Below are 23,106 nucleotides of genomic sequence, written 5' to 3'. Positions count from 1 at the left end.
AAAACCCAATCCTGCAGCACAATTTCTCCGACACACCCACATAAAAGCCTCATCATATATGGATATTTTAATCACCAATATTCGCAAAACCAATGATTATATTTTCCTATTGTCCTAACAATCTTAAATGCAAAATGTCAACAGCCAAAATGAAAAGGAAGTTAATATTTTGCAAGCACTCAACTGCACTTTCCAGCAATTGCTTCAAAAAACATTTTCCCCGACTAGTAACCTAGCCCAGAGCAGGGGCGCCGCCAGGGATTTTGGGCCCCATGAAAAGATATCACAATGGGCCCCTATGAAGCGCGCACACATTGTTTCCCCGACATTTTTGCCAGGAGGTTGAAACGATGCTTATATTTCTGCTTACAGTATGGAATTCACTATTTGATGCAAGACTGATACCCACACAAGAAATTTTACCTAATGTTCTAATAATTTTTAGGGCCACTGTCAGTGCAGGGCCCTTGGAATCATCCTATCTTTTCCCCCCCTTACAGCGCCCAGAGGTGATAAACTCAATTAACAAAACTACAACACAGCATGTGTTCTCATCCTTGCCACTTCCACATCATCACTCTGCATTTATCACTCTCGGCTCTTGATTTTCGTCATTCTTTAGCAACATTATATGATTTAATCTCTTCAGCTCATCCTCTAAATCACAGCAAGAACTTCTTTCAGACCCGTTTTTACCCAAACTTTCACTTTCCTCTTCTCAAAACACCATCTCCGTATTTGTCATCTTCGACAAGTATTTTTCGAGGCCTTCAAACACGATATCACCATTATTATTCCTAGGATTATTACCAAACCAATGAACAAGTAATGAATTATTCTTGCTCCTATTTTAAATGTTCTCACGAAGCTGCCATAATAGTGAGCTCAGCCGCAGCCTTCCCAGCTCCATAAAAAGGAAAGGCTATCATGAAGAATCGATCATATCCTGAAATAGACCTTTTCTGTCTATTCTTCAGTGAGAAAGGTGATTGATCCAGAATATGGATATTCGGAAGTACATACCCCATGAAGCATGCCCCTCGCCACCCCACTGGTAGCCATGAGTATGCTTTGTGCCCACATACAAAATAGGTACCGTTTAATGGAGCCTGCAGTGCCACAAGTTTGCTTTCCCAGATGTTTATCCCTATTTCTGTCCCATAGGTTAATCCTTTTATAGTTACCTCTTGTTCCCCATGCTCAGTATAATACAGACATTGTGAATCTCCCAGGTAGAGTCCACTACCATTCCTTTGAACTAAGCAGACTATCCCTATTTCCCTGTTCACTACCTCAAAATATGATGGGTACTTTTGTAATCCTTCTCCCTTAGATAGTGAAGCAATGTTAGTCGTACACTAAACGCTGTCAGTCACCTTCTCTCCCCTCAATGGGGTTACGAACATTTCGATACTTAGGGTAGTACCAATTACCGTAGTCAGTGCAGCCGTATCCCCCTTGCTTCCATTTTCTCATTGTCTCAGCCACTTTTGCTTCCACCGCTGCATCTGTCTGCTGTATTTTGTTGGTGTTGGACGATACTGTCTGTGAACCAAATATCCACATAATTCTTCACCTGAGAATGGGATCACCGAAAGGGGCAGCCCTAACTTTGATGAATGAGGGAGTTACGAACATACCCAGCATTTACTTTTGTTCATATTATTGGCATGCTGCAGAGACATGGCCAAGAAAGTATTCAGAGGATGTCCAGTTATCGCATCATGTAGCACTACGGCACGTTTCTTTCTTACTGCGGACATGACATGACTTTGGTTCTCTGGCCTATAAGGGAATTTATTTATCATGCTCAATTTGCAGCGTATGTCATCATTATAGCCCACATGGCTTCAGTCCACCGCTGCACCCCTTATTTCTTTATTTCTGAGCATTAGTATTGCCAAGACTATCATCCACCCTTGCAGGTTGCTCATCTTTCCCATTTTGGTGGTTGTTGGTTGTCTCTCTCCAGACTCCAAATGCTCATTTACAGTGAGATACATGTACCAAGAGGGCTTACCTTGACACCTGAGCGCTGTCAATGATGTCAGCAATACCTGGTATGGACCTGCTGTCCAGCAGGGCTGCAAAGAATGTTTCCTCGGGAAATGTTTCACCATCACCCAGTTACCTGGCTGAAAGGGGTGCACCTGCTCCATGATGGGTTCTGGCTGCGCTTCTTTCACCTGTGAATGGAAACTTTTGACAACAGTTGTCAATGCCTTGCAGTAATTCAATACCGCATTCTCCATAAAATGTATGTCCATCTTTACCAAGTTGTAAGGTGCTGTTACTGGAACATGCATTGGTCGTCCCATGAAAATCTCATGTGATGACAGACCTGTCCATCTGTTGACCACAGAACGCATTGTCATTAAAGCTAACGGGATCGCATCAGGCCATTTCAAACCTGTCTGATCACAAATCTTTTCCAATTTGTTTTCAAGAATGTCATTTTGTCGTTCCACCGCAACTGCTGATTCAAGGTGATATACACAATGAAAAGACTGTTTTATTTGCAGTACCTTGCATAGTTCCTTTGTTATATCTGCTGTAAAATGTCCCCCTTTGTCACTGCTTATCTTGTATGGTATGCCATACCTACAGATATATTCTTTCAGTAACAATTTTACCACAGTAATAGCATCACATTTCTTACATGGATACGCTTTTGTCCATTTAGTTAACATGTCTACTCCTGCAAGTAGGTACTTAAAACCACAGCTTGGTGGCATTTGCACAACATCTCTCTGTACATAGCCGAACGGACCCCAAGGTGAAGGATGTGCACCCACCTTTTGTCTCTTTGCCACTCCTACATTACCTTGTTGACATATCATACATTGTTGACAACTAGTGGCTACTCCACTAAACCCTGGAGCAAACCACGTGTTATGTACCTCAGCTATCATCCCTCTCTTGCACGTGTGGCCATGCCCATGCGCCAACCGTGCATGCCATGGAAGGAGCACTTTGGGAGCCACTATTTTCCCTTCTGCATTTCGCCAAATGTTATCTGTCTTTGACTGCTGGCACCCTGACTGAGCCCATGACTGTCGTTCTTTCTGCACGTTTGTTGTTGCAAGAGTCTAACATCGTCAATAGTGGTTGTCGACTCTTCTGCCACTACTCTGTTTATCATCTGGCTAACAGTTGGTAGCAACGCGGCTTGTTTCGCGGCCTCATCCGCTCTCGCGTTTCCTTTTGAAACTTCATCTGTGTGTTTTGTTTTTTGCCCGGCATTTAATTATGGCTATTTCCTTCGGCTGTTGTATCACATGCAACAATTCCTGTATTATGTCACCATTACAAATAGGTGCCCCAGATGACGTCAAAAATCCTCGCATCTTCCAAATTGCTGCTGTGTCATGGGCTATTCCCCATGCATATGCCGAATCCATGAATATACCAACTCGGACATCCCTCGCTAGCAGACATGCAGCTATTAGTGCACATATTTATGCCCTTTGTGCCGAAAAGGTGGGAGGGAGGCGTCCACTCTCGAGCACCCCATAACCCGAGTTTATTCTACCATCCATCACTCTTGAAGCTGACCCGTCAACGTAAAGAGTTTTCTCCTCTTTGGCTTGGGGTTTGGCATAGATAATAGGCAAACACATGTGGGATACCACATAACCCCCCCCCCCCCCCCAATAAAACTACCTGTGGCTCAGTGAAGCAATACCTCCACAGATCCAGTTGGAAATCTTAGTGGTCCTGCGATGGTTATATTTTCCGTTGTCTCTTCAGTCATAGGACATTGAGGCAAGTCCAGCAATAATTCTTATTCACATCCTCAGCATGTTGTAAAGAGATAATTAAATATGTATCAATCCCACACAATCCTTATCTTTATTACCTATGTGGCTGGTGTGTGTGAGTGAAGATGGTATGTGAGAGTGTGTGTTGAGGTGTGTGTGATTCTCCATTTGACCGTCATTTGACCATTCGTCATTGCAAAACAAGACCGAACGCCTAACAGCGGCGTAGCCGGGTTTGTTTGATACTTTAATTGAAGATAGACCTAATGATGTAGCGTGACACAAAACTGCCACTACATTAATATATAGAAAATATATTTTAACCTCCAGTAACTTTGCAGTCACAACGAAGGGATTAGTGTTACGATTACATTTATTATAATATTAACGTTACGTTATCAATGTTACGAAAATGATATTACCATTAAAAAAAACCGAGGCTAATTCCTTACTTCCGTGGTTACACCGCTTATTGATTCATGAACCATTCACCACTTCAATCCATTAACTATGGATTATTAACATAACATAAGATATTAACATTTACTTCAATCTATTAACTAACATTACTCGTGGTTGTCCCTCGAGGCCCTCTCTCCGTTGGTATTTTGTGAATATAAGATTGTTCTTCACGATTCTGTTTAAATATTATTTAAATATGCTTAAACTTTCCGCACGTTGACACCGCACGTGACATAGCCGAAGGCCTCAACTCTATGTTTTCCTCAAAATCTTGTGTCCCAAACCCATCTCTATCTGCACCCACCTTACCCAGTCAAACCCAACTGCTCCTGGACTCTGTGTCATTCTCGCCTGACAAGGTGGAGAAGTTCGTCACACCTCGACTCTGATTCTGCAACTAGACCAGACGGCATCATCCCACTGGTCCTAAAATCCTGCTCTGCCGCTCTATCTCACCCTCTCTCTGTTCTTTCACACCCTCTCTCAATTGTGTTCATCCCCTCTTTTGCTCAAGGTCATCTTCCATCTGCTTGGAAATCACCAACATTACCGCTTTACACAAAAAGGTGCAAAAACAGATCCTTGCAACTTCAGACCAATCAGTCTGCTCCCAATAATCAGCAAAGTCATGGAATCCATCATTGCTTCGGATATCAAATCCTTCCTCTTCTCCAATGGCTTGATCTCCGATCATCAATCTTGATTCAGACCAGGTCATTCTACTCTGGACATGCTGCTTCTGCTTTCTCAACAATGGATGGAGGTCCTCAATGCCAAACAGGAAATCGGAGCTGTCTCCCTCGACATATCTCGTGCCTTCGATACGGTCTGGCACCACACCCTGCACACCAAACTCTCCTCCTATGGTATCAATGGAAATCTCCATGCATGGCTTGCAGACTTCCTCGCTGGTTGTAGTCAACGTGTGGCCCTGAATGGATTTCCCTCATCTCCCCCTTCCTGTTCAGGCTGGAGTTCCCCGAAGCAGTGTTCTGGGCCCTGTGCTTTTTCTGGTCTTCATCAATGATCTCTCTGACTCTCTTGAAAATCCTCTCTACCTCTTTGCTGATGACTCCACTCTCTGCCGCTCCATACCTCATCCCTCAGATCGGCAGTCTGCAGCCTCCTCACTCTCTGCAGACCTGGACAAAATCACAGACTGGTCAAACAAGTGGAACATGTCTTTCAATCCTGACAAATCTCACACTCTTACGATGTCTCTCCGAAAAGACCGACTGGACAACCCTCCCATCCACTTTCTGAATAATCCTCCCCAAGAAGTTCTGTCACTCAAGCTTTTGGGTCTCACTATGTGCCATGATCTTTCTGGGAAAAACACATTTCCAAGCTGGCCTCCAAAGCCAGTCGCCGACTGGGCATCCTCCGTCGTGCGCAGTCCTTTCTGGGGACTTCTGAGCTTTCATGCGCAGCTCAATGGAATACTGCTCTCCCCTCTGGGCTGGTGCTCCTGCCTCACACCTAGCTCGTCTTCACGTGGTTGAAACCAAACCATTCAGAATCATTGGAATCTCAAGCGATGAAGCTGATTCTGAGGGCCTTTCTCTCTCTCACTGCAGGCAGGTAGGTGGTCTTTCTGTCTTCTACTGACTCCTTCCTCTCCTGCCTTGCCCCCCCTGCTATGTCTGTGCTCTGTCCCCCAAATATTCCTGCGGGACACACAAGATCTACCAGCAACCCTTTTCTGGTTAAACTGCCAAAATCAAGACTCTCTGCTCACCTTCACTTCTTCATTCCTCTTTTCTCCCGTGTCTGGAACAAACTCCCTTACTCTCTTAAATCCCACTCCTCACTCCAGGTCTTTAAAACAGCTGTTCACCACCATCTCTTATCTTCCCCATCCAAAACCTTGATCTTTTCTACCCCCATTAAAACACAACCCAATTCTGCCTCTTCCAATCCCAAACTTCTTTCCTGAAATTCCCACAAGTGTTAATTTGCTTGTACCATGTAACCCTCCCTCCTCCCCCAGCCCTCCCTCTTCCACAGATCTACGACATCCCTGTTCTCTTCTGTTGTTGTGCTCGTGTGCTTCCCTCTCCGCCCCCTCTTGTCTCCTGCTCCCTTCGATGCATGTTTTATGTGCCTGTGCATGTTTTCATGTTCAATGTGTTAGCTCTTACACGAGCCTCGATTCTGTATCCAAAAAAAAATTAAAATAATTCCACAATATGACCTCAAAATCCAACCTTTGGTTTTGCAAATGCCAATTTTGCCAGATTGTTGGTCAGTTTGGCATCAGTCTGTGACACTCCAGCACGCCACATTTGCTCATAAATTTGGTTTGATCCATTCCGTGGTATAAATTATCCATCCTATAGATTGGATAAGAGTCTGTTCATGTCACTTAATTCACCCGTTTTTATTTTTACAACAACGAAAACTGGCAACTCGCTTATGCGCCATTTAATGATGCCTTTCTCGAGCATATTCTCCACTTCCTTTTTAAGATTGCAAAGCCATCAATGAAGTCTAAGACTTCACCATACTGTTAGAGTGTCAATTGACCCCAATTTCTGATCTACCTGTAATAACTCCTCCGTGGTAGTCAGCCTCGGACAGGCATTCTCCCTAATGTCAAGTTTTGTTGGTCATTTCACATCTCACTGTGTTTTTATGCATTTACCAAAAGTTCTCCTTTCAGACCTAGTCCTTGAGGTGTTTTCATTCCTCCGGAATGTTTACAAGCTTTCACGACCTCTCGAGCTATGGAAACACGCCAGTTTTGAGCTCGGACAGCAAATGCCACACATTTCCGACCCAAATGGAGGGTAGAAAATTCACAATGGCTCTCAATTCAGATATTGTCAACATTTACTGGGTCACCCTCGACTTTAATTTATTTTTACATGTTATAACTCTCATCTCATGTTATTCCAGGATTTCCTTTTATCAAATACCCAATTTTCATTCGATAAACAATAAACAGCACAGCACCTCGTCCATGATGTAACTCAATGCACATTTACGAATACACCTCAAAATGACAACCCAACAACCACAAGATGCACGGTGCACTTTAATCCCTTTATCTTGGCTTCCTGCCGCCAGCGGTTCGACTCGCTCATCTAATCCCATTAGAAGAGTCCCAGACTACCTTTGTCCTACATGTGGAACCCAGTTCCAATAGTGATCCCAGATCCCTTCTGTCGACCCAAGTTCCCTGAACCTTTTGCCATTAAAATGATTAAAGTCTATGTTCCAGATCACATCACCCGTATAGTCAGAACACCGTGAAGAGAGCAAGTTTTGGCAGATGCTTGGCATACAAAGAACATGGAAGGACGCATTTCATGGTCCCCTTACCCTGTTCCTTGGTGGCCACCAGCTCGCATCTCCTCAACTGTCTCCTTCTCGGTCCTCCATCCACCGGTAAATTGCGACCCCCCCCCCGACCTCCCCTTTAAGCTAGCCCTTTTTGATTCCTCCTCTGCGGTGGCATTCTTCCATCCACAAGGTAAATACTTGCCAATCTACCTTGCTTTTTGTTCCTACAGCCTTGACTCTTTTCCCCACTCCTTACGTAAGTTTTCAATGCATTTTCTACTGAACAATCCTTCGACTGTGAATTCCTTGCACAGTACCTTTGTCCGTTTATTTCATACTTTCACATCCCTTATCGCTCCTGTTCCACGTATTTTCCACATGTACCCCGTACAGAATCCAACCACCGGCTCCGCAGAGTTATCCGCTTTGCCCCCACTATTTTCCATCCTTGTCCTTTATTTTCCTTTCTGTGATAATCGATAGACAGTCTTCAAAGAATCAATTTTCCGTTCTTCTATTGTCTATCACACGCATCCTTAACACTGACATGGACACTTGTTAATAAATAATCCTTTTGTCTGTTATCTTTAACGATTACCTTTGGTTCGGTCTCACGCCAAGTCTTTGGGCAGGAGCGAAGCAGGCCACCCAGCGACGGCAACACCTACTAACAGAGAAAGATCTCACCTTAGTTATTGGGCCGGCCAGGTGGTTGCCGTCAGCTCGGTGGTGACCTCGCTCTGCCCTCCAACCAGTGAGACCCCGGCCGACTACGCCAATCTGTTGGAATTGTTGTCCCGTATCAAAAATAATATAGACACACACAACACACACACAACAGATAACACACACACACACACACACACACACACACACACACACACACACACACACACACACACACACACACACACACACACACACACACACACACACACACACACACACACACACACACACACACCTTTCACTTTGCTGACAAAGGACCATTTATTAATTACATACGTAATTACGCACGGAAGAAGAGAAGATATACTGTAATATGAAAAGATTAAGGCCAAACATGGTCCTAGCTTCTGATGAGATGATGTGATTATCAGAACGTAAACGTTGTCTGCAGCTTACAGAAAATTCAACTATATTACCGGGTTTCTTACCAATATATGTTACGTGCAAGCATGAGTGTGCAAGCATGAGTGTGCAAGCATGATTGTGCAATCATGAGAGTGCAAGCATGAGAGTGCAAGCTTGAGTGTGCAATCATGAGAGTGCAAGCATGAGTGTGCAAGCATGAGAGTGCAAGCATGAGTGTGCAAGCTTGAGTGTGCAATCATGAGAGTGCAAGCATGAGTGTGCAATCATGAGTGTGCAATCATGAGAGTGTAAGCAAGCATGAGTGTGTAAGCTTGAGTGTGCAATCATGATAGTGCAAGCATGAGTGTGCAAGCATGAGAGTACAATCATGAGAGTGCAAGCATGAGTGTGCAATCATGAGAGTGCAAGCATGAGAGTGCAAGCTTGAGTGTGCAATCATGAGAGTGCAAGCATGAGAGTGCAAGCATGAGAGTGCAAGCTTGAGTGTGCAATCATGAGAGTGCAAGCTTGAGAGTGCAAGCATGAGTGTGCAATCATGAGAGTGCAAGCATGAGTGTGCAAGCATGAGAGTGCAAGCATGAGTGTGCAAGCTTGAGTGTGCAATCATGAGAGTGCAAGCATGAGTGTGCAATCATGAGTGTGCAATCATGAGAGTGTAAGCAAGCATGAGTGTGTAAGCTTGAGTGTGCAATCATGATAGTGCAAGCATGAGTGTGCAAGCATGAGAGTACAATCATGAGAGTGCAAGCATGAGTGTGCAATCATGAGAGTGCAAGCATGAGAGTGCAAGCTTGAGTGTGCAATCATGAGAGTGCAAGCATGAGAGTGCAAGCATGAGAGTGCAAGCTTGAGTGTGCAATCATGAGAGTGCAAGCTTGAGAGTGCAAGCATGAGTGTGCAAGCATGAGAATGTAAGCATGAGAGTGCAAGCATGAGTGTGCAATCATGAGAGCGCAAGCATGAGAGTGCAATCATGAGTGTGCAAGCATGAGTCTGCAAACATGAGAGTACAATCATGAGTGTGCAATCATGAGAGTGCAAGCATGAGAGTGCAAGCATGAGTGTGCAAGCATGAGAGTGCAAGCATGAGTGTGCAATCATGAGAGTGCAAGCATGAGAGTGCAAGCATGAGTGTGCAAGCATGAGAGTGCAAGCATGAGAGTGCAAGCATGAGTGTGCAAGCATGAGAGTGCAAGCTTGAGTGTGCAAGCATGAGTGTGCAAGCATGAGTGTGCAAGCCTGAGAGTGCAAGCATGAATGTGCAAGCATGAGTGTGCAATCATGAGAGTGCAAGCATGAGTGTGCAAGCTTGAGTGTGCAATCATGAGAGTGCAAGCATGAGTGTGCAAGCATGAGAGTACAATCATGAGTGCAAGCATGAGTGTGCAATCATGAGAGTGCAAGCATGAGAGTGCAAGCTTGAGTGTGCAATCATGAGAGTGCAAGCATGAGTGTGCAAGCATGAGTGTGCAATCATGAGAGTGCAAGCATGAGTGTGCAAGCTTGAGAGTGCAAGCATGAGTGTGCAAGCATGAGAGTACAATCATGAGAGTGCAAGCATGAGTGTGCAATCATGAGAGTGCAAGCATGAGTGTGCAAGCATGAGAGTGCAAGCATGAGTGTGCAAGCTTGAGTGTGCAATCATGAGAGTGCAAGCATGAGTGTGCAATCATGAGTGTGCAATCATGAGAGTGTAAGCAAGCATGAGTGTGCAAGCTTGAGTGTGCAATCATGATAGTGCAAGCATGAGTGTGCAAGCATGAGAGTACAATCATGAGAGTGCAAGCATGAGTGTGCAATCATGAGAGTGCAAGCATGAGAGTGCAAGCTTGAGTGTGCAATCATGAGAGTGCAAGCATGAGAGTGCAAGCATGAGAGTGCAAGCTTGAGTGTGCAATCATGAGAGTGCAAGCTTGAGAGTGCAAGCATGAGTGTGCAAGCATGAGAATGTAAGCATGAGAGTGCAAGCATGAGTGTGCAATCATGAGAGCGCAAGCATGAGTGTGCAAGCATGAGTCTGCAAACATGAGAGTACAATCATGAGTGTGCAATCATGAGAGTGCAAGCATGAGAGTGCAAGCATGAGTGTGCAAGCATGAGAGTGCAAGCATGAGTGTGCAATCATGAGAGTGCAAGCATGAGAGTGCAAGCATAAGTGTGCGCAGAGACATGGCTTGCAAGGTCGTTTGGAGGCCAAAGATAGTTTGACTTGAACACTCGAATTCAAATCAGTGATTGGAGTCGACAGCTGCTGCTGTTAATTATATATCATCATGGAGACAATGACCTGGCAGAGTTCTTTTGAGGGCGATTGTTTTTTGTTTTTATTATTTACAGGAGCAAGGCAGAGCTGACATTGGGACAAACATCAAGGGAACGAATGAACAAGATAAGAAGACAAGGAGGAAGGGGGAAACACTGAAACTAACAACGAAGGTTAATGTGGGTAATAAAGGTCATGAGGTCAGAATTGGGAATGACACGGGCGACGATGCATTTCCTTGAAGCCGTGGAGGGAAAGGTGAGACAGAGTGCGAGAAGCGAGGAATAAAGAGTTGAGGTGTGCAGTCAACCTGGATTTTGGAAGTTTCACCAGAAGGGAAGAACACATACACCCTGGAGTTGCTGTTGAGGGTCAGAGGACTAAGAGAGCAAAGGTGATGGAGAACAGCAAATGATAGAGAATAGCAAATGATGGAGAATAGCAAATTATGGAGAACAGCAAATGATGGAGAATAGCAAATGATGGAGAATAGCAAATGATGGAGAATAGCAAATGATGGAGAATAGCAAATGATGGAGAACAGCAAATGATGGAGAACAGCAAATGATGGAGAACAGCAAATGATGGAGAACAGCAAATGATGGAGAATAGCAAATGATGGAGAATAGCAAATGATGGAGAACAGCAAATGATGGAGAACAGCAAATGGTGGAGAATAGCAAATGATGGAGAATAGCAAATGATGGAGAATAGCAAATGATGGAGAATAGCAAATGATGGAGAATAGCAAATGATGGAGAATAGCAAATGATGGAGAATAGCAAATGATGGAGAATAGCAAATGATGGAGAATAGCAAATGATGGAGAATAACAAATGATGGAGAATAGCAAATGATGGAGAATAGCAAATGATGGAGAATAACAAATGATGGAGAATAGCAAATGATGGAGAACAGCAAATGATGGAGAATAGCAAATGATGGAGAATAGCAAATGATGGAGAATAGCAAATGATGGAGAATAGCAAATGATGGAGAACAGCAAATGATGGAGAATAGCAAATGATGGAGAATAGCAAATGATGGAGAACAGCAAATGATGGAGAACAGCAAATGATGGAGAACAGCAAATGATGGAGAACAGCAAATGATGGAGAACAGCAAATGATGGAGAATAGTAAATGATGGAGAATAGCAAATGATGGAGAATAGCAAATGATGGAGAATAGCAAATGATGGAGAACAGCAAATGATGGAGAACAGCAAATGATGGAGAATAGCAAATGATGGAGAACAGCAAATGATGGAGAACAGCAAATGATGGAGAATAGCAAATGATGGAGAATAGCAAATGATGGTGAACAGCAAATGATGGAGAACAGCAAATGATGGAGAATAGCAAATGATGGAGAATAGCAAATGATGGAGAACAGGAAATGATGGAGAACAGGAAATGATGGAGAATAGCAAATGATGGAGAATAGCAAATGATGGAGAATAGCAAATGATGGAGAACAGCAAATGATGGAGAATAGCAAATGATGGAGAATAGCAAATGATGGAGAATAGCAAATGATGGAGAACAGCAAATGATGGAGAATAGCAAATGATGGAAAATAGCAAATGATGGAGAACAGCAAATGATGGAGAACAGCAAATGATGGAGAACAGCAAATGATGGAGAACAGCAAATGATGGAGAACAGCAAATGATGGAGAATAGCAAATGATGGAGAATAGCAAATGATGGAGAATATCAAATGATGGAGAATAGCAAATGATGGAGAATAGCAAATGATTGAGAACAGCAAATGATGGAGAATAGCAAATGATGGAGAATAGCAAATGATGGAGAATAGCAAATGATGGAGAATAGCAAATGATGGAGAATAGCAAATGATGGAGAATAGCAAATGATGGAGAATAGCAAATTATGGAGAACAGCAAATGATGGAGAACAGCAAATGATGGAGAATAGCAAATGATGGAGAACAGCAAATGATGGAGAATAGCAAATGATGGAGAATAGCAAATGATGGAGAATAGCAAATGATGGAGAATAGCAAACGATGGAGAATAGCAAATGATGGAGAATAGCAAATGATGGAGAATAGCAAATGATGGAGAATAGCATATGATGGAGAATAGACGGGAGAAACCAGAGAGGCCACCCCATGGCTGCAATGTGAAAGCAGCAGGCCTTGTACTTCAGCCTTGTTGTGGGGGATTCAATCTTGAGATCTTTCATGAGAATCCATGATAATTCATGATCATAATGTTGAGATCTTTGAATTCCACAGAATCCATGAGAGACAGATTTGATACTCGGGTGCCATCCATAGGGGAGAGCTGTATTGACCTCGTTTGCGTTTAAGGAGAAAGATAAGCTGCTAATGAAGTGGCCGAGCAGTGTTAATGCCTTCGCCCTTGATACTCCTTTATTCCCTTCACCTTTACCCTCCTTTTACTTTGAGATCTACTTTGTTTTGAGCATTTTACACTTTACACTGCTTTCTTGCACAAACCCACCTATCCCAATCTTTGCTACTATCTCCTATTGATATCATCCTTTAATAACCTCTTGAACATGTTTCCATAGCCCTGTCTCATTATCCTCTCAGCTGTAGTAACACCACCATTTTCCTCGGACTTGTACAAGTGCATCATTGATGCACATCCTGTTTTTCACGGCACACATACACCCTGTGTCATCTATTTATGTTGTATTTTTTAAATTAACACGATTGTGGTTGCACCACCAGTCTTGCTCAACATATTTTGCCTAAGCTAGTGTTGTGGTGCTACCCATCACGTGAGGGTAACGAGAATGCATATTTAAAGTTGAATAGTAGTCTAAACATGTCGACCTCTTCCATGAGCCTCGACCATGTATACAAAAAGAGAAAAAAATGAAACTTTGCCAAAAACAAAAATCAGCAAAATATTTTCTTGATGCTTGGTGTTGTTTGTAGGGCTTTGGATTAACTCAACGAAGACGCGTTCAAGACAAGACTGAGCCAGGTCGTCGTTCCAGCTCTACTAGGAATGCAGCAGCTCAGCCAAAGGCTGCAAGGCCACTCACAGTGCCCTCCATTGGTGAGTGATTATTTGTATCACTGTAACACATTGTATTGCTTCTGTTCTTCTATGAAGTAAACTGTTAAAACCATCATGCTGGCTGGCCCTGTGCAGGCCTAACATTTTCCATAAACATACAAGTGTCAAGACGTCCATGACTCTTAAGTATCTCTCCCTGGTTACTCCCTCCTGCGGAATGATAGACCTGAGCCTCGTCCTAGTGGCGGAGTTTCACTGTTTCAAAAAACTCTATTTCTCACTCTCGGTGTACTGCTCTTACACCTCCCAAACCCAATGAGTACCTCTGGCTACGGCTCCCACCTCTTGTTCATATGTGTGTTGTATCGTCCACCAAACAGTGATGACTCCATCTACATCTCGCTGTCTGATAACATGGACCAACTTCTATCTACCCATCCCAACTCTCTATTCCTCATATGTGGTGATTTCAATTGTCACCATGCCAGTTGGCTGGGTATGGGTACCTCTCTCACCAGCCATGGGTCTTCAGCAAAGGACTTCTGTGACTCACTGGGACTGACACGATCTGTCAATTTCCCGACCCGGATCTCAATCAACGGAGCATCTTCTCTTCTGGACTTGGTTATGACTAACTTCCCTGAAAATGTCTGCTGCTCTTCTTCTGCTCCAATCGGCTCATCTGATCATGTGCTTGTTAAAGTGGACATCTCTCTGACCATTCTCAGAGAGCCTCCTCAGTGTCGCCGAGTCTGGAATTTCACTCAGGCCAACTGGCATGGTCTTCAAGCAGCCATCAATCATCTGGACTGGTCTCCCATCTCTACCGCCTCTGACATCAACTCATCCTGGGAATTCTTCCAAAGTAAACTGCTCTCTCTCATGCACAGATTTATCCCATCTCGTCTTCAGTTGTCATACCCTTCCTCCCGCCCATGGTACACGGAATCTTGTAGTGAGGCTATTGCCCAGAAACAACTTGCTTTCGTCTCCTGGAAAGCAAATCCAATGGAAGGAAATCTCATTTCCTTTCACAAAGCCCGAAACAAGTGTGTGTCCACCCTCAGGAGAGCCAGGAAACAATATCTCTCCGTTCTCAGGACAGAACTCTCTTATCTGTCTCCCTCTTCCAAATCCTGGTGGCGTCTGGTCAAATCTGTTTCTGGCATTTGTTCCCCCTCCATCCCCTCCCTCACCTCAAACGGCCACACGGCTGACTCCGCGCGTGAAAAAGCTGAATGCCTCAACTCTGTGTTTGCCTCTAAATTTTGTGTCCCAAACCCATCCCTCTCTGTACCCACCGTACCCAGTCGTACCCAGCTGCTCCTGGACTCTGTGTCCTTTCCTCCTGACAAGGTGGAAAAGTTTCTGTCAACCCTCGACTCTGATTCTGCAACTGGACTTGACGGCATCAGCCCACGGTTCCTAAAATCTTGTTCTTCCTCTCTTTCACTCCCTCTCTCTGTTCTCTTCACACTCTCTTTTGCTCAAGGTCATCTGCCATCTGCTTGGAAATCTGCCAACATCACCGCTTTGCACAAAAAAGGTGCAAAAACAGATCCCAGCAACTACAGACCAATCAGCCTTCTCTCAATTATCAGTAAAGTCATGGAATCCATCATTGCTTCAGATATGAAATCTTTCCTCTTCTCCAATGGCTTGACCTCTGATCATCAATTTGGTTTCAGACCTGGTCACTCTACTCTGGACATGCTGCTACTGCTTTCTCAGCAATGGATGGAGGTCCTCAATGCCAAACAGGAAATTAGAGCTGTCTCCCTTGACATATCACGTGCCTTTGATACGGTCTGGCACCCCGCTCTGCTCACCAAACTCTCCTCTGTTGGTATCCATGGAAATCTCCACGCATGGCTGGCGGACTTCCTCTCTAGTCGTAGTCAACGTGCGGCCCTGAATGGGTTTCTCTCATCTCCCCTTCCTGTTCAGGCTGGAGTTCCCCAAGGCAGTGTTCTGGGCCCTGTGCTTTTTCTGGTCTTCATCAATGATCTCTCCGACTCTCTTGAAAATCCTCTCTATCTCTTTGCTGATGACTCTACTCTCTGTCGCTCCATTCTTCATCCCTCAGATCGGCAGTCTGCAGCCTCCTCACTCTCCGCAGACCTGGACAAAATCTCAGACTGGGCAAACAAGTGGAACATGTCTTTCAATCCTGACAAATCTCACACTCTTACGATGTCTCTCCGAAAAGACCGACTGGACAACCCTCCCATCTACTTTCTGAATAATCCTCTCCAAGAAGTTCTGTCACTCAAACTTTTGGGTCTCACTATCTGCCATGATCTTTCCTGGGAAAACCACATTTCAAATCTGGCCTCCAAAGCCAGTCGCCGACTGGGCATCCTCCATCGTGCGAAGTCCTTCCTTGGCACACCTGAGCTCCTCACCACGTACAAGGCTTTCATCCGCAGCTCAATGGAATACTGCTCTCCCCTCTGGGCTGGTGCTCCTGCCTCACACCTAGCTCGTCTTCACGCTGTTGAAAGCAAAGCATTCAGAATCATTGGAATCTCCCGCGATGAAGCTAACTCCAAGGGCCTCTCACTCACTCACCGCAGACAGGTTGGTGGTCTTTCCGTCTTCTACCGACTCCTTTCTGGCCTTGCCCCCCCCCCCCAGCTCTCTCTGGGCTCTGTCCTGCAAATATTCCTACAGATCGCACAAGATCTGCCTGCAACCCTCTTATGGTTAAACTGCCAAAATCAAGACTCTCTGCTCACCTTCACTCCTTCATTCCTCTTTTCTCCCGCCTCTGGAACAAACTCCCTCACTCTCTTCAATCCCACTGCACCCTCCAGGTCTTTAAAACAGCTGTTCACCACCATCTCTTATCTTCCCCCATCCAAAACCTTGATCTTTTCTATCCCAGATAATTTCACCCCAATTCCACTTTTTGAAATACCAACTTCTGTCCTGGAAGTCCTTGGTGTCCTTGTGTTTTATACTTCTCCCACCCCCCCCTCCCCCCTTCTCACGCCTCCTCCCCCCAAGCCCTCTCCCTCCCACACATCTCCCACACATCTCCCTGCTCTTAAATGTTGTGTGCTCTCAAGTGTTTGTGTGCTTCCCATTCTCTTGTCTTCCGCTCCCTCTTTTTATACATTTTGTTTGTCTGGTTGATTTGTTTGTGAAGTAAATGTCAGCTCTTTCACGAGCCTCGATTCAGTATACAAAAAAAAAAAAACAAAAAAAAAACAACTGGCTGGTCTAAGTGTGTAGCTGTATAGTGTACGCGTTTTGGCCCCTAATGGGGTCAGTGCGCCTCTACCCCAAGGGCCCCAGCTCGAGTCACTAACGCAAGCAACACACGGGCAAAGGGCAGGCGCCAACACGAGCACGGGCAGCAATCAGGCAAAGTCAGTCAGGCAGGCAGGCGATCAGGGCGAGAGAGCGAGCAAGAGAGAGATGCCGAGGCCTTTTCGTAAGGCCCTGGTGAGGGTGGGGCTGCTCTAGAAAGTTATTCGGGCTGCTGATTGGTGGGCCGTCGCGTTGCCCTGCCCCCACTAGCCCTCCAGATGGTTCGCAAAAGTTGGTGGCCTGCGGCGCCTCGTCACCAGCCTTCTTAAAGGTCCGTGAGCGGACTCTGGGCCCTGATTGGGTTACCTCTAAGTTGTCGCCGTGCAATTGTGTGCCTTATCCCGAAGAAACAAGACTTGCAGTCTTTATAAAATTGGCGGCCTATCTCTCTGCTTTGCGCGGATTACAAAATCCTTTCCAAAGTCCTTGTAAACCTCATAAAGCCCCTTCTTAGTTTTTCAATACACTTCAATCAATCTTTTTGTATTTTAAATCGGTCTATACATGATAATATATTTTATTAATTCGGGACTTGTCGGATGTCTGTGCTGCACAAAAACAGAAAGCTGGTCTGTTTTTACTTGGCCAAGAGAAAGCATTTGATACTATTAATTAATAATAATAATTCATTTATTTTGTATAGCGCTTTTCATGAAGCCCAAAGGCGCTTTGACAGAGTGCAAAACATAATGCATAACAAAACATGAAAACAACAATTGCAAAAAGACAAGAATCAATAGGGAAATATTTAAAGCAAAAGGAGGGAGAAGGAGAAGTGATAGTCAGGGGTTAAATGCTGTGGGTTGAATGTTGAATGCAGTGCTGAACAGGTGGGTCTTGAGTGATGTTTTGAATGTGGTGAGTGAGGAGGAGTCTCTGATGGTGTGAGGTAGTGAGTTCGAGAGGGTGGGAGCAGCGATGGAGAAGGCCCTGTCCCCCCAGGATCTGAATTTGGTCCGGATGGGGGGGGGGGGGGTCAGGAGGTTGGTACCAGCAGAGCGGAGATTGCGGGTGGGAGTGTGTCTGGAGAGGAGGTCAGCCAGGTAGGATGGGGCCAGGTTATGGAGGGCTTTGTAGGTCAAGAGGAGGATTTTGTACTGGATTCTCTGGGAGATGGGGAGCCAGTGAAGCTTGTAAAGGACGGGGGTAATGTGGTCACGGGTCCGGGAATGGGTGAGTAGACGGGCAGCGGAGTTCTGAATCTATTGGAGTTTATTGGTGATTGTTGAGGGTGAACCATAGAGGAGGCTATTGCAGTAGTCCAGACGGGAGGTGATGAAGGCGTGGATGAGGGTTTCTGCAGCCGTGGAGGAGAGGGATGAGCGGAGACGGGCGATGTTTTTCAGGTGAAAGAAGGCTGTCTTTGTGATTTATTTAGTGTATTTGTCGAAGGAGAGGGTTTGGTCAAAGATGACGCCAAGATTCCGGATGAGAGGGGAGGTGGATACTGGGATACCGTCGAATATGTTTTTCATACCTTAAAACAGTTTGGTTTTGGGGCAGCCTTTATTTCTCATGTCTCATTGCTGAACAATCATGTTTTTAGCATCATTAAAATCAATAACAGTTTATGTGCACCACTAACAGTTGAAAGAGGAGTCTGCCAAGGGTGTAATTTTTTTTTTTTTTTTTTTTTTTTTTTTTTGGATACAAGATCGAGGCTCGTAAATGAGCTAACATTAATCACACAAAAAGTTCACACAAAACACAAAAAACAAGGGGAGCGGCAGACAAGATGGGGAGAGAGGGGGAAGGACACAAACACAACATTTGAGAGCAGGGACATCGGGAGGACTTGGAGGGAGGTGGGAGAGGTATAAAACAGATGAACACTGCAAGGACTCTGGGGTGAATTAGCAGGGGTAGAAAAGATCAAGGGTTTGGATGGGGGAGATTAGAGATGGTGTTGAACAGCTGCTTTAAAGACCTGGAGGAAGGAGTGGGATTGAAGGGAGTGGGGGAGTTTGTTCCAGAGGCAGGAGAAAAGGGGAATGAAAGAGTGAAGGTAAGCAGAGAGCCTAGATTTTGGCAGTTTAAACATAAGAGGGTTGCAGGCAGATCTTGTGCGACCTGAAGGAATATTGGGGCGTCAGAGCACAGAGGGAGCTGGGGGAGCAAGGCCGGAGAGGAGTCGGTAGAAGACAGAAAGACCACCAACCAACCTGCCTGCGGTGAGAGAGTGAAAGGCCCTCGGAGTTAACTTCATCGCAGGAGATTCCAATGATTCTGAAAGCCTTGGCCTCAACAGCGTGAAGCTGAGCGAGGTGTGAGGCAGGAGCACCAGCCCAGAGGGGGGAAGAGTATTCCATTGAGCTGCGGATGAAAGCCTTCTATGTGGTGAGGAGCTCAGGTGTGCCAAGGAAGGACTTCGCACGACGGAGGATGCCCAGTCGGCGACTGGCTTTGGAGGCCAGCTTGGAAATGTGGTTTTCCCAAGAAAGATCATGGCAGATAGTGAGACCCAAAAGCTTGAGCGACAGAACTTCTTGGAGAGGATTGTTGAGAAAGTAGATGGGAGGGTTTTCTATTCGTTCCTTTCGGAGAGAGATTGTAAGAGTGTGAGATTTGTCAGGATTGAAAGACATGTTCCACTTGTTTGACCAGTCTGTGATTTTGTCCAGGTCTGCAGAGAGTGAGGAGGCTGCAGACTGCCGATCTGAGGGATGAGGAATGGAGCGGCAGATAGTGGAGTCATCAGCAAAGAGATAGAGAGGATTTTCCAGAGAGTCGGAGAGATCATTGATGAAGACCAGAAATAGCACAGGGCCCAGAACACTACCTTGGGGAACTCCAGCCAGAACAGGAAGGGGAGATGAGAGAAATACATTCAGGGCCACACGTTGCCGACGACCAGAGAGGAAGTCCGCAAGCCATGAGTGGAGATTTCCATGGATACCATAGGAGGAGAGTTTGGTGAGCAGAGCTGGGTGCCAGACCGTATCGAAGGCACGTGATATGTCAAGTGAGTCAGCTCTGATTTCCTGTTTGGCATTGAGGACCTCCATCCATTGTTGAGACAGCAGAAGCAACATGTCCAGAGTAGAATGACCTGGTCTGATTCCAAATTGATGATCAGAGATCAAGCCATTGGAGAAGAGGAAGGATTTGATATCCGAAGCACTGATGGATTCCATGACTTTGCCGATAATTGGAAGCAGGCTGAGGTCTGTAGTTGCAAGGATCTGTTTTTGCACCTTTTTTGTGTAAAGCGGTAATGTTTGCTGATTTCCAAGATGCTGGCAGATGACCTTGAGCAAAAGAGAGGCTGAAAAGAACGGAGAGAGGGTGAGATAGAGCGGCAGAGCAGGATTTTAGGACCCGTGGGCTGATGCCGTCTGGTCCAGTTGCAGAATCAGAGTCGAGGTTTGATAAAAACTTCTCCACCTTGTCAGGAGAGAAGGACACAGAGTCCAGTAGCAGTTGGGTTCGATGGGGAAAGGTGAGAACAGAGAGAGATGGGTTTGGGACAAGAGATTTTGAGGCAAACACAGAGTTGAGGCATTCGGCTTTGTCACGTGCGGTGTCAACTGTGTAGCCATTTGAGGTAAGGGAGGGGATGGAGGGGGAACAAACACCAGAAACGGTTTTGACCAGACGCCACCAGGATTTGGAGGAAGGAGACAGGTTTGAGAGTTCAATCTTGAGTGTGGAGAGATAGTGCTTCCTGGCACTCCTGAGGGTAGACACACACTTGTTTCGAGCTTGGTGGAAGGAACTGAGATTGCCTTCAGTTGGATTTGCCTTCCAAGAGGCAAAGGCAAGTTGTTTCAGGGCGACTGCCTCACCACAAGATTCAGTGTACCATGGACGGGAGGAAGGGTAAGACAACTGAAGACGAGATGGGATAAATCTGTGCATGACAGAGAGCAGTTTGCTTTGGAAGAATTCCCATGAAGAATTGATGTCAGAGGCAGTAGAGATGGGAGACCAGTCCAGATGATTGATGGCTGCTTGCAGACCATGCCAGTCGGCCTGAGTGAAATGCCAGACTCATCGGCGCTGAGGAGTCTCTCTGAGAATGGCCAGAGAGATGTCCACTTCAACAAGCACATGATCAGAAGAACCGATTGGAGCAGAAGGAGAGCAGCAGACATTTTTTTTTTTTTTTTTTTTTTTTTTACTGAATCGAGGCTCATGAAAGACCTAACATTTATTTCACAAACAAATCAACCAGACAAACAAAATATACAAAAAGAGGGAGCGGAAGACAAGATGGGGAGAGAAGGGGAAGCACACAACCGCAACATTTGAGAGCAGGGAGAAGTGTGGGAGGGAGAGGGCTTGGGGGTAGGAGGCATGGGAAGGGGGGGGGGGAGGGGGGTGAGAGGTATAAAACACAAGGGGACCAAAATTAGCGGGGGTAGAAAAGATCAAGGTTTTGGATGGGGGAGGATAAGGGATGGTGGTGAACAGCTGTTTTAAAGACCTGGAGGGTGGAGTGGGATTGAAGAGAGTGAGGGAGTTTGTTCCAGAGGCAGGAGAAAAGAGGAATGAAGGAGTGAAGTTGAGCATAAAGTCTTGATTTTGGCAGTTTAACCATAAGAGGGTTGCAGGCAGATCTTGTGCGACCTGTAGGAATATTTGGGGGACAGAGCCCAGAGAGAGCTGGGGGGGCAAGGCCAGAGAGGAGTCGGTAGAAGACGGAAAGACCACCAACCTGCCTGCTGTGAGTGAGTGAAAGGCCCTTGGAGTTAGCTTCATCGCGGGAGATTCCAATGATTCTGCACGCTTTGGTTTCAACAGCGTGAAGACGAGCTAGGTGTGAGGCAGGAGCACCAGACCAGAGGGGAGAGCAGTATTCCATAGAGCTGCGGATGAAAGCCTTGTATGTGGTGAGGAGCTCAGGTGTGCCAAGGAAGGACTTCGCATGACGGAGGATGCCCAGTCGGTGACTGGCTTTGGAGGCCAGATTTGAAATGTGGTTTTCCCAGGAAAGATCATGGCAAATAGTGAGACCCAAAAGCTTGAGTGACAGAACTTCTTGGAGAGGATTATTCAGAAAGTGGATGGGAGGGTTGTCCAGTCGGTCTTTTCGGAGAGACATCATAAGAGTGTGAGATTTATCAGGATTGAAAGACATGTTCCATTTGTTTGCCCAGTCTGTGATTTTGTCCAGGTCTGCAGAGAGTGAGGAGGCTGCAGACTGCCGATCTGAGGGATGAGGAATGGAGCGACAGAGAGTAGAGTCGTCAGCAAAGAGATAGAGAGGATTTTCAAGAGAGTCAGAGAGATCATTGATGAAGACCAGAAAAAGCAGAGGGCCCAGAACACTACCTTGGGGAACTCCAGCCTGAACAGGAAGAGGAGATGAGAGAAACCCATTCAGGGCCACACGTTGACCACGACCAGAGAGGAAGTCTGCCAGCCATGCGTGGAGATTTCCATGGATACCAAAGGAGGAGGGTTTGGTGAGCAGAGCAGGGTGCCAGACCATATCGAAGGCACGTGAAATGTCAAGGAAGACAGCTCTAATTTCCTGTTTGGTGTTGAGGACCTCCATCCATTGTTGGGAAAGCAGAAGCAGCATGTCCAGAGTAGAGTGACCAGGTCTGAAACCAAATTGATGATCAGAGATCAAGCCATTGGAGAAGAGGAAAGATTTCATATCTGAAGCAATGATGGATTCCATGACTTTGCTGATAATTGGGAGAAGGCTGATTGGTCTGTAGTTGCTAGGATCTGTTTTTGCACCTTTTTGTGCAAAGTGGTGATGTTGGCTGATTTCCAAGCAGATGGCAGATTACCTTGAGCAAAAGAGAGGATGAAGAGAACAGAAAGAGGGAGTGAAAGAGCGGAAGAACATGATTTTAGGACCCGTGGGCTGATGCCGTCAGGACCAGTTGCAGAATCAGAGTCGAGGGTTGACAGAAACTTTTCCACCTTGTCAGGAGGAAAGGACACAGAGTCC

The 23,106-nt window shown here is 45.6% G+C and overlaps 1 protein-coding gene across 12 annotated transcripts in view; it reads left to right on the top strand.

Moving 5' to 3' along the window:
* Positions 1 to 23,106, top strand: part of RIMBP2 (RIMS binding protein 2) — a 716,511-nt gene that overhangs the window by 492,479 nt on the left and 200,926 nt on the right. For all 12 annotated transcript variants that reach the window (XM_068119472.2, XM_068119471.2, XM_068119470.2 and 9 more), the window contains one exon: positions 13,799 to 13,922. In XM_068119472.2, the coding sequence (XP_067975573.2) occupies positions 13,799 to 13,922 (124 nt within the window). The remainder of the gene's footprint in view (positions 1 to 13,798; positions 13,923 to 23,106) is intronic.

Source organism: Myxine glutinosa, chromosome 6 (genome assembly GCF_964187855.1).
Source record: "Myxine glutinosa chromosome 6, kmMyxGlut1.1, whole genome shotgun sequence".
Taxonomy (NCBI): domain Eukaryota; kingdom Metazoa; phylum Chordata; class Myxini; order Myxiniformes; family Myxinidae; genus Myxine; species Myxine glutinosa.
Note: the sequence above shows the minus strand (reverse complement) of the source record. Positions and strands in the feature narration are given on the sequence as shown.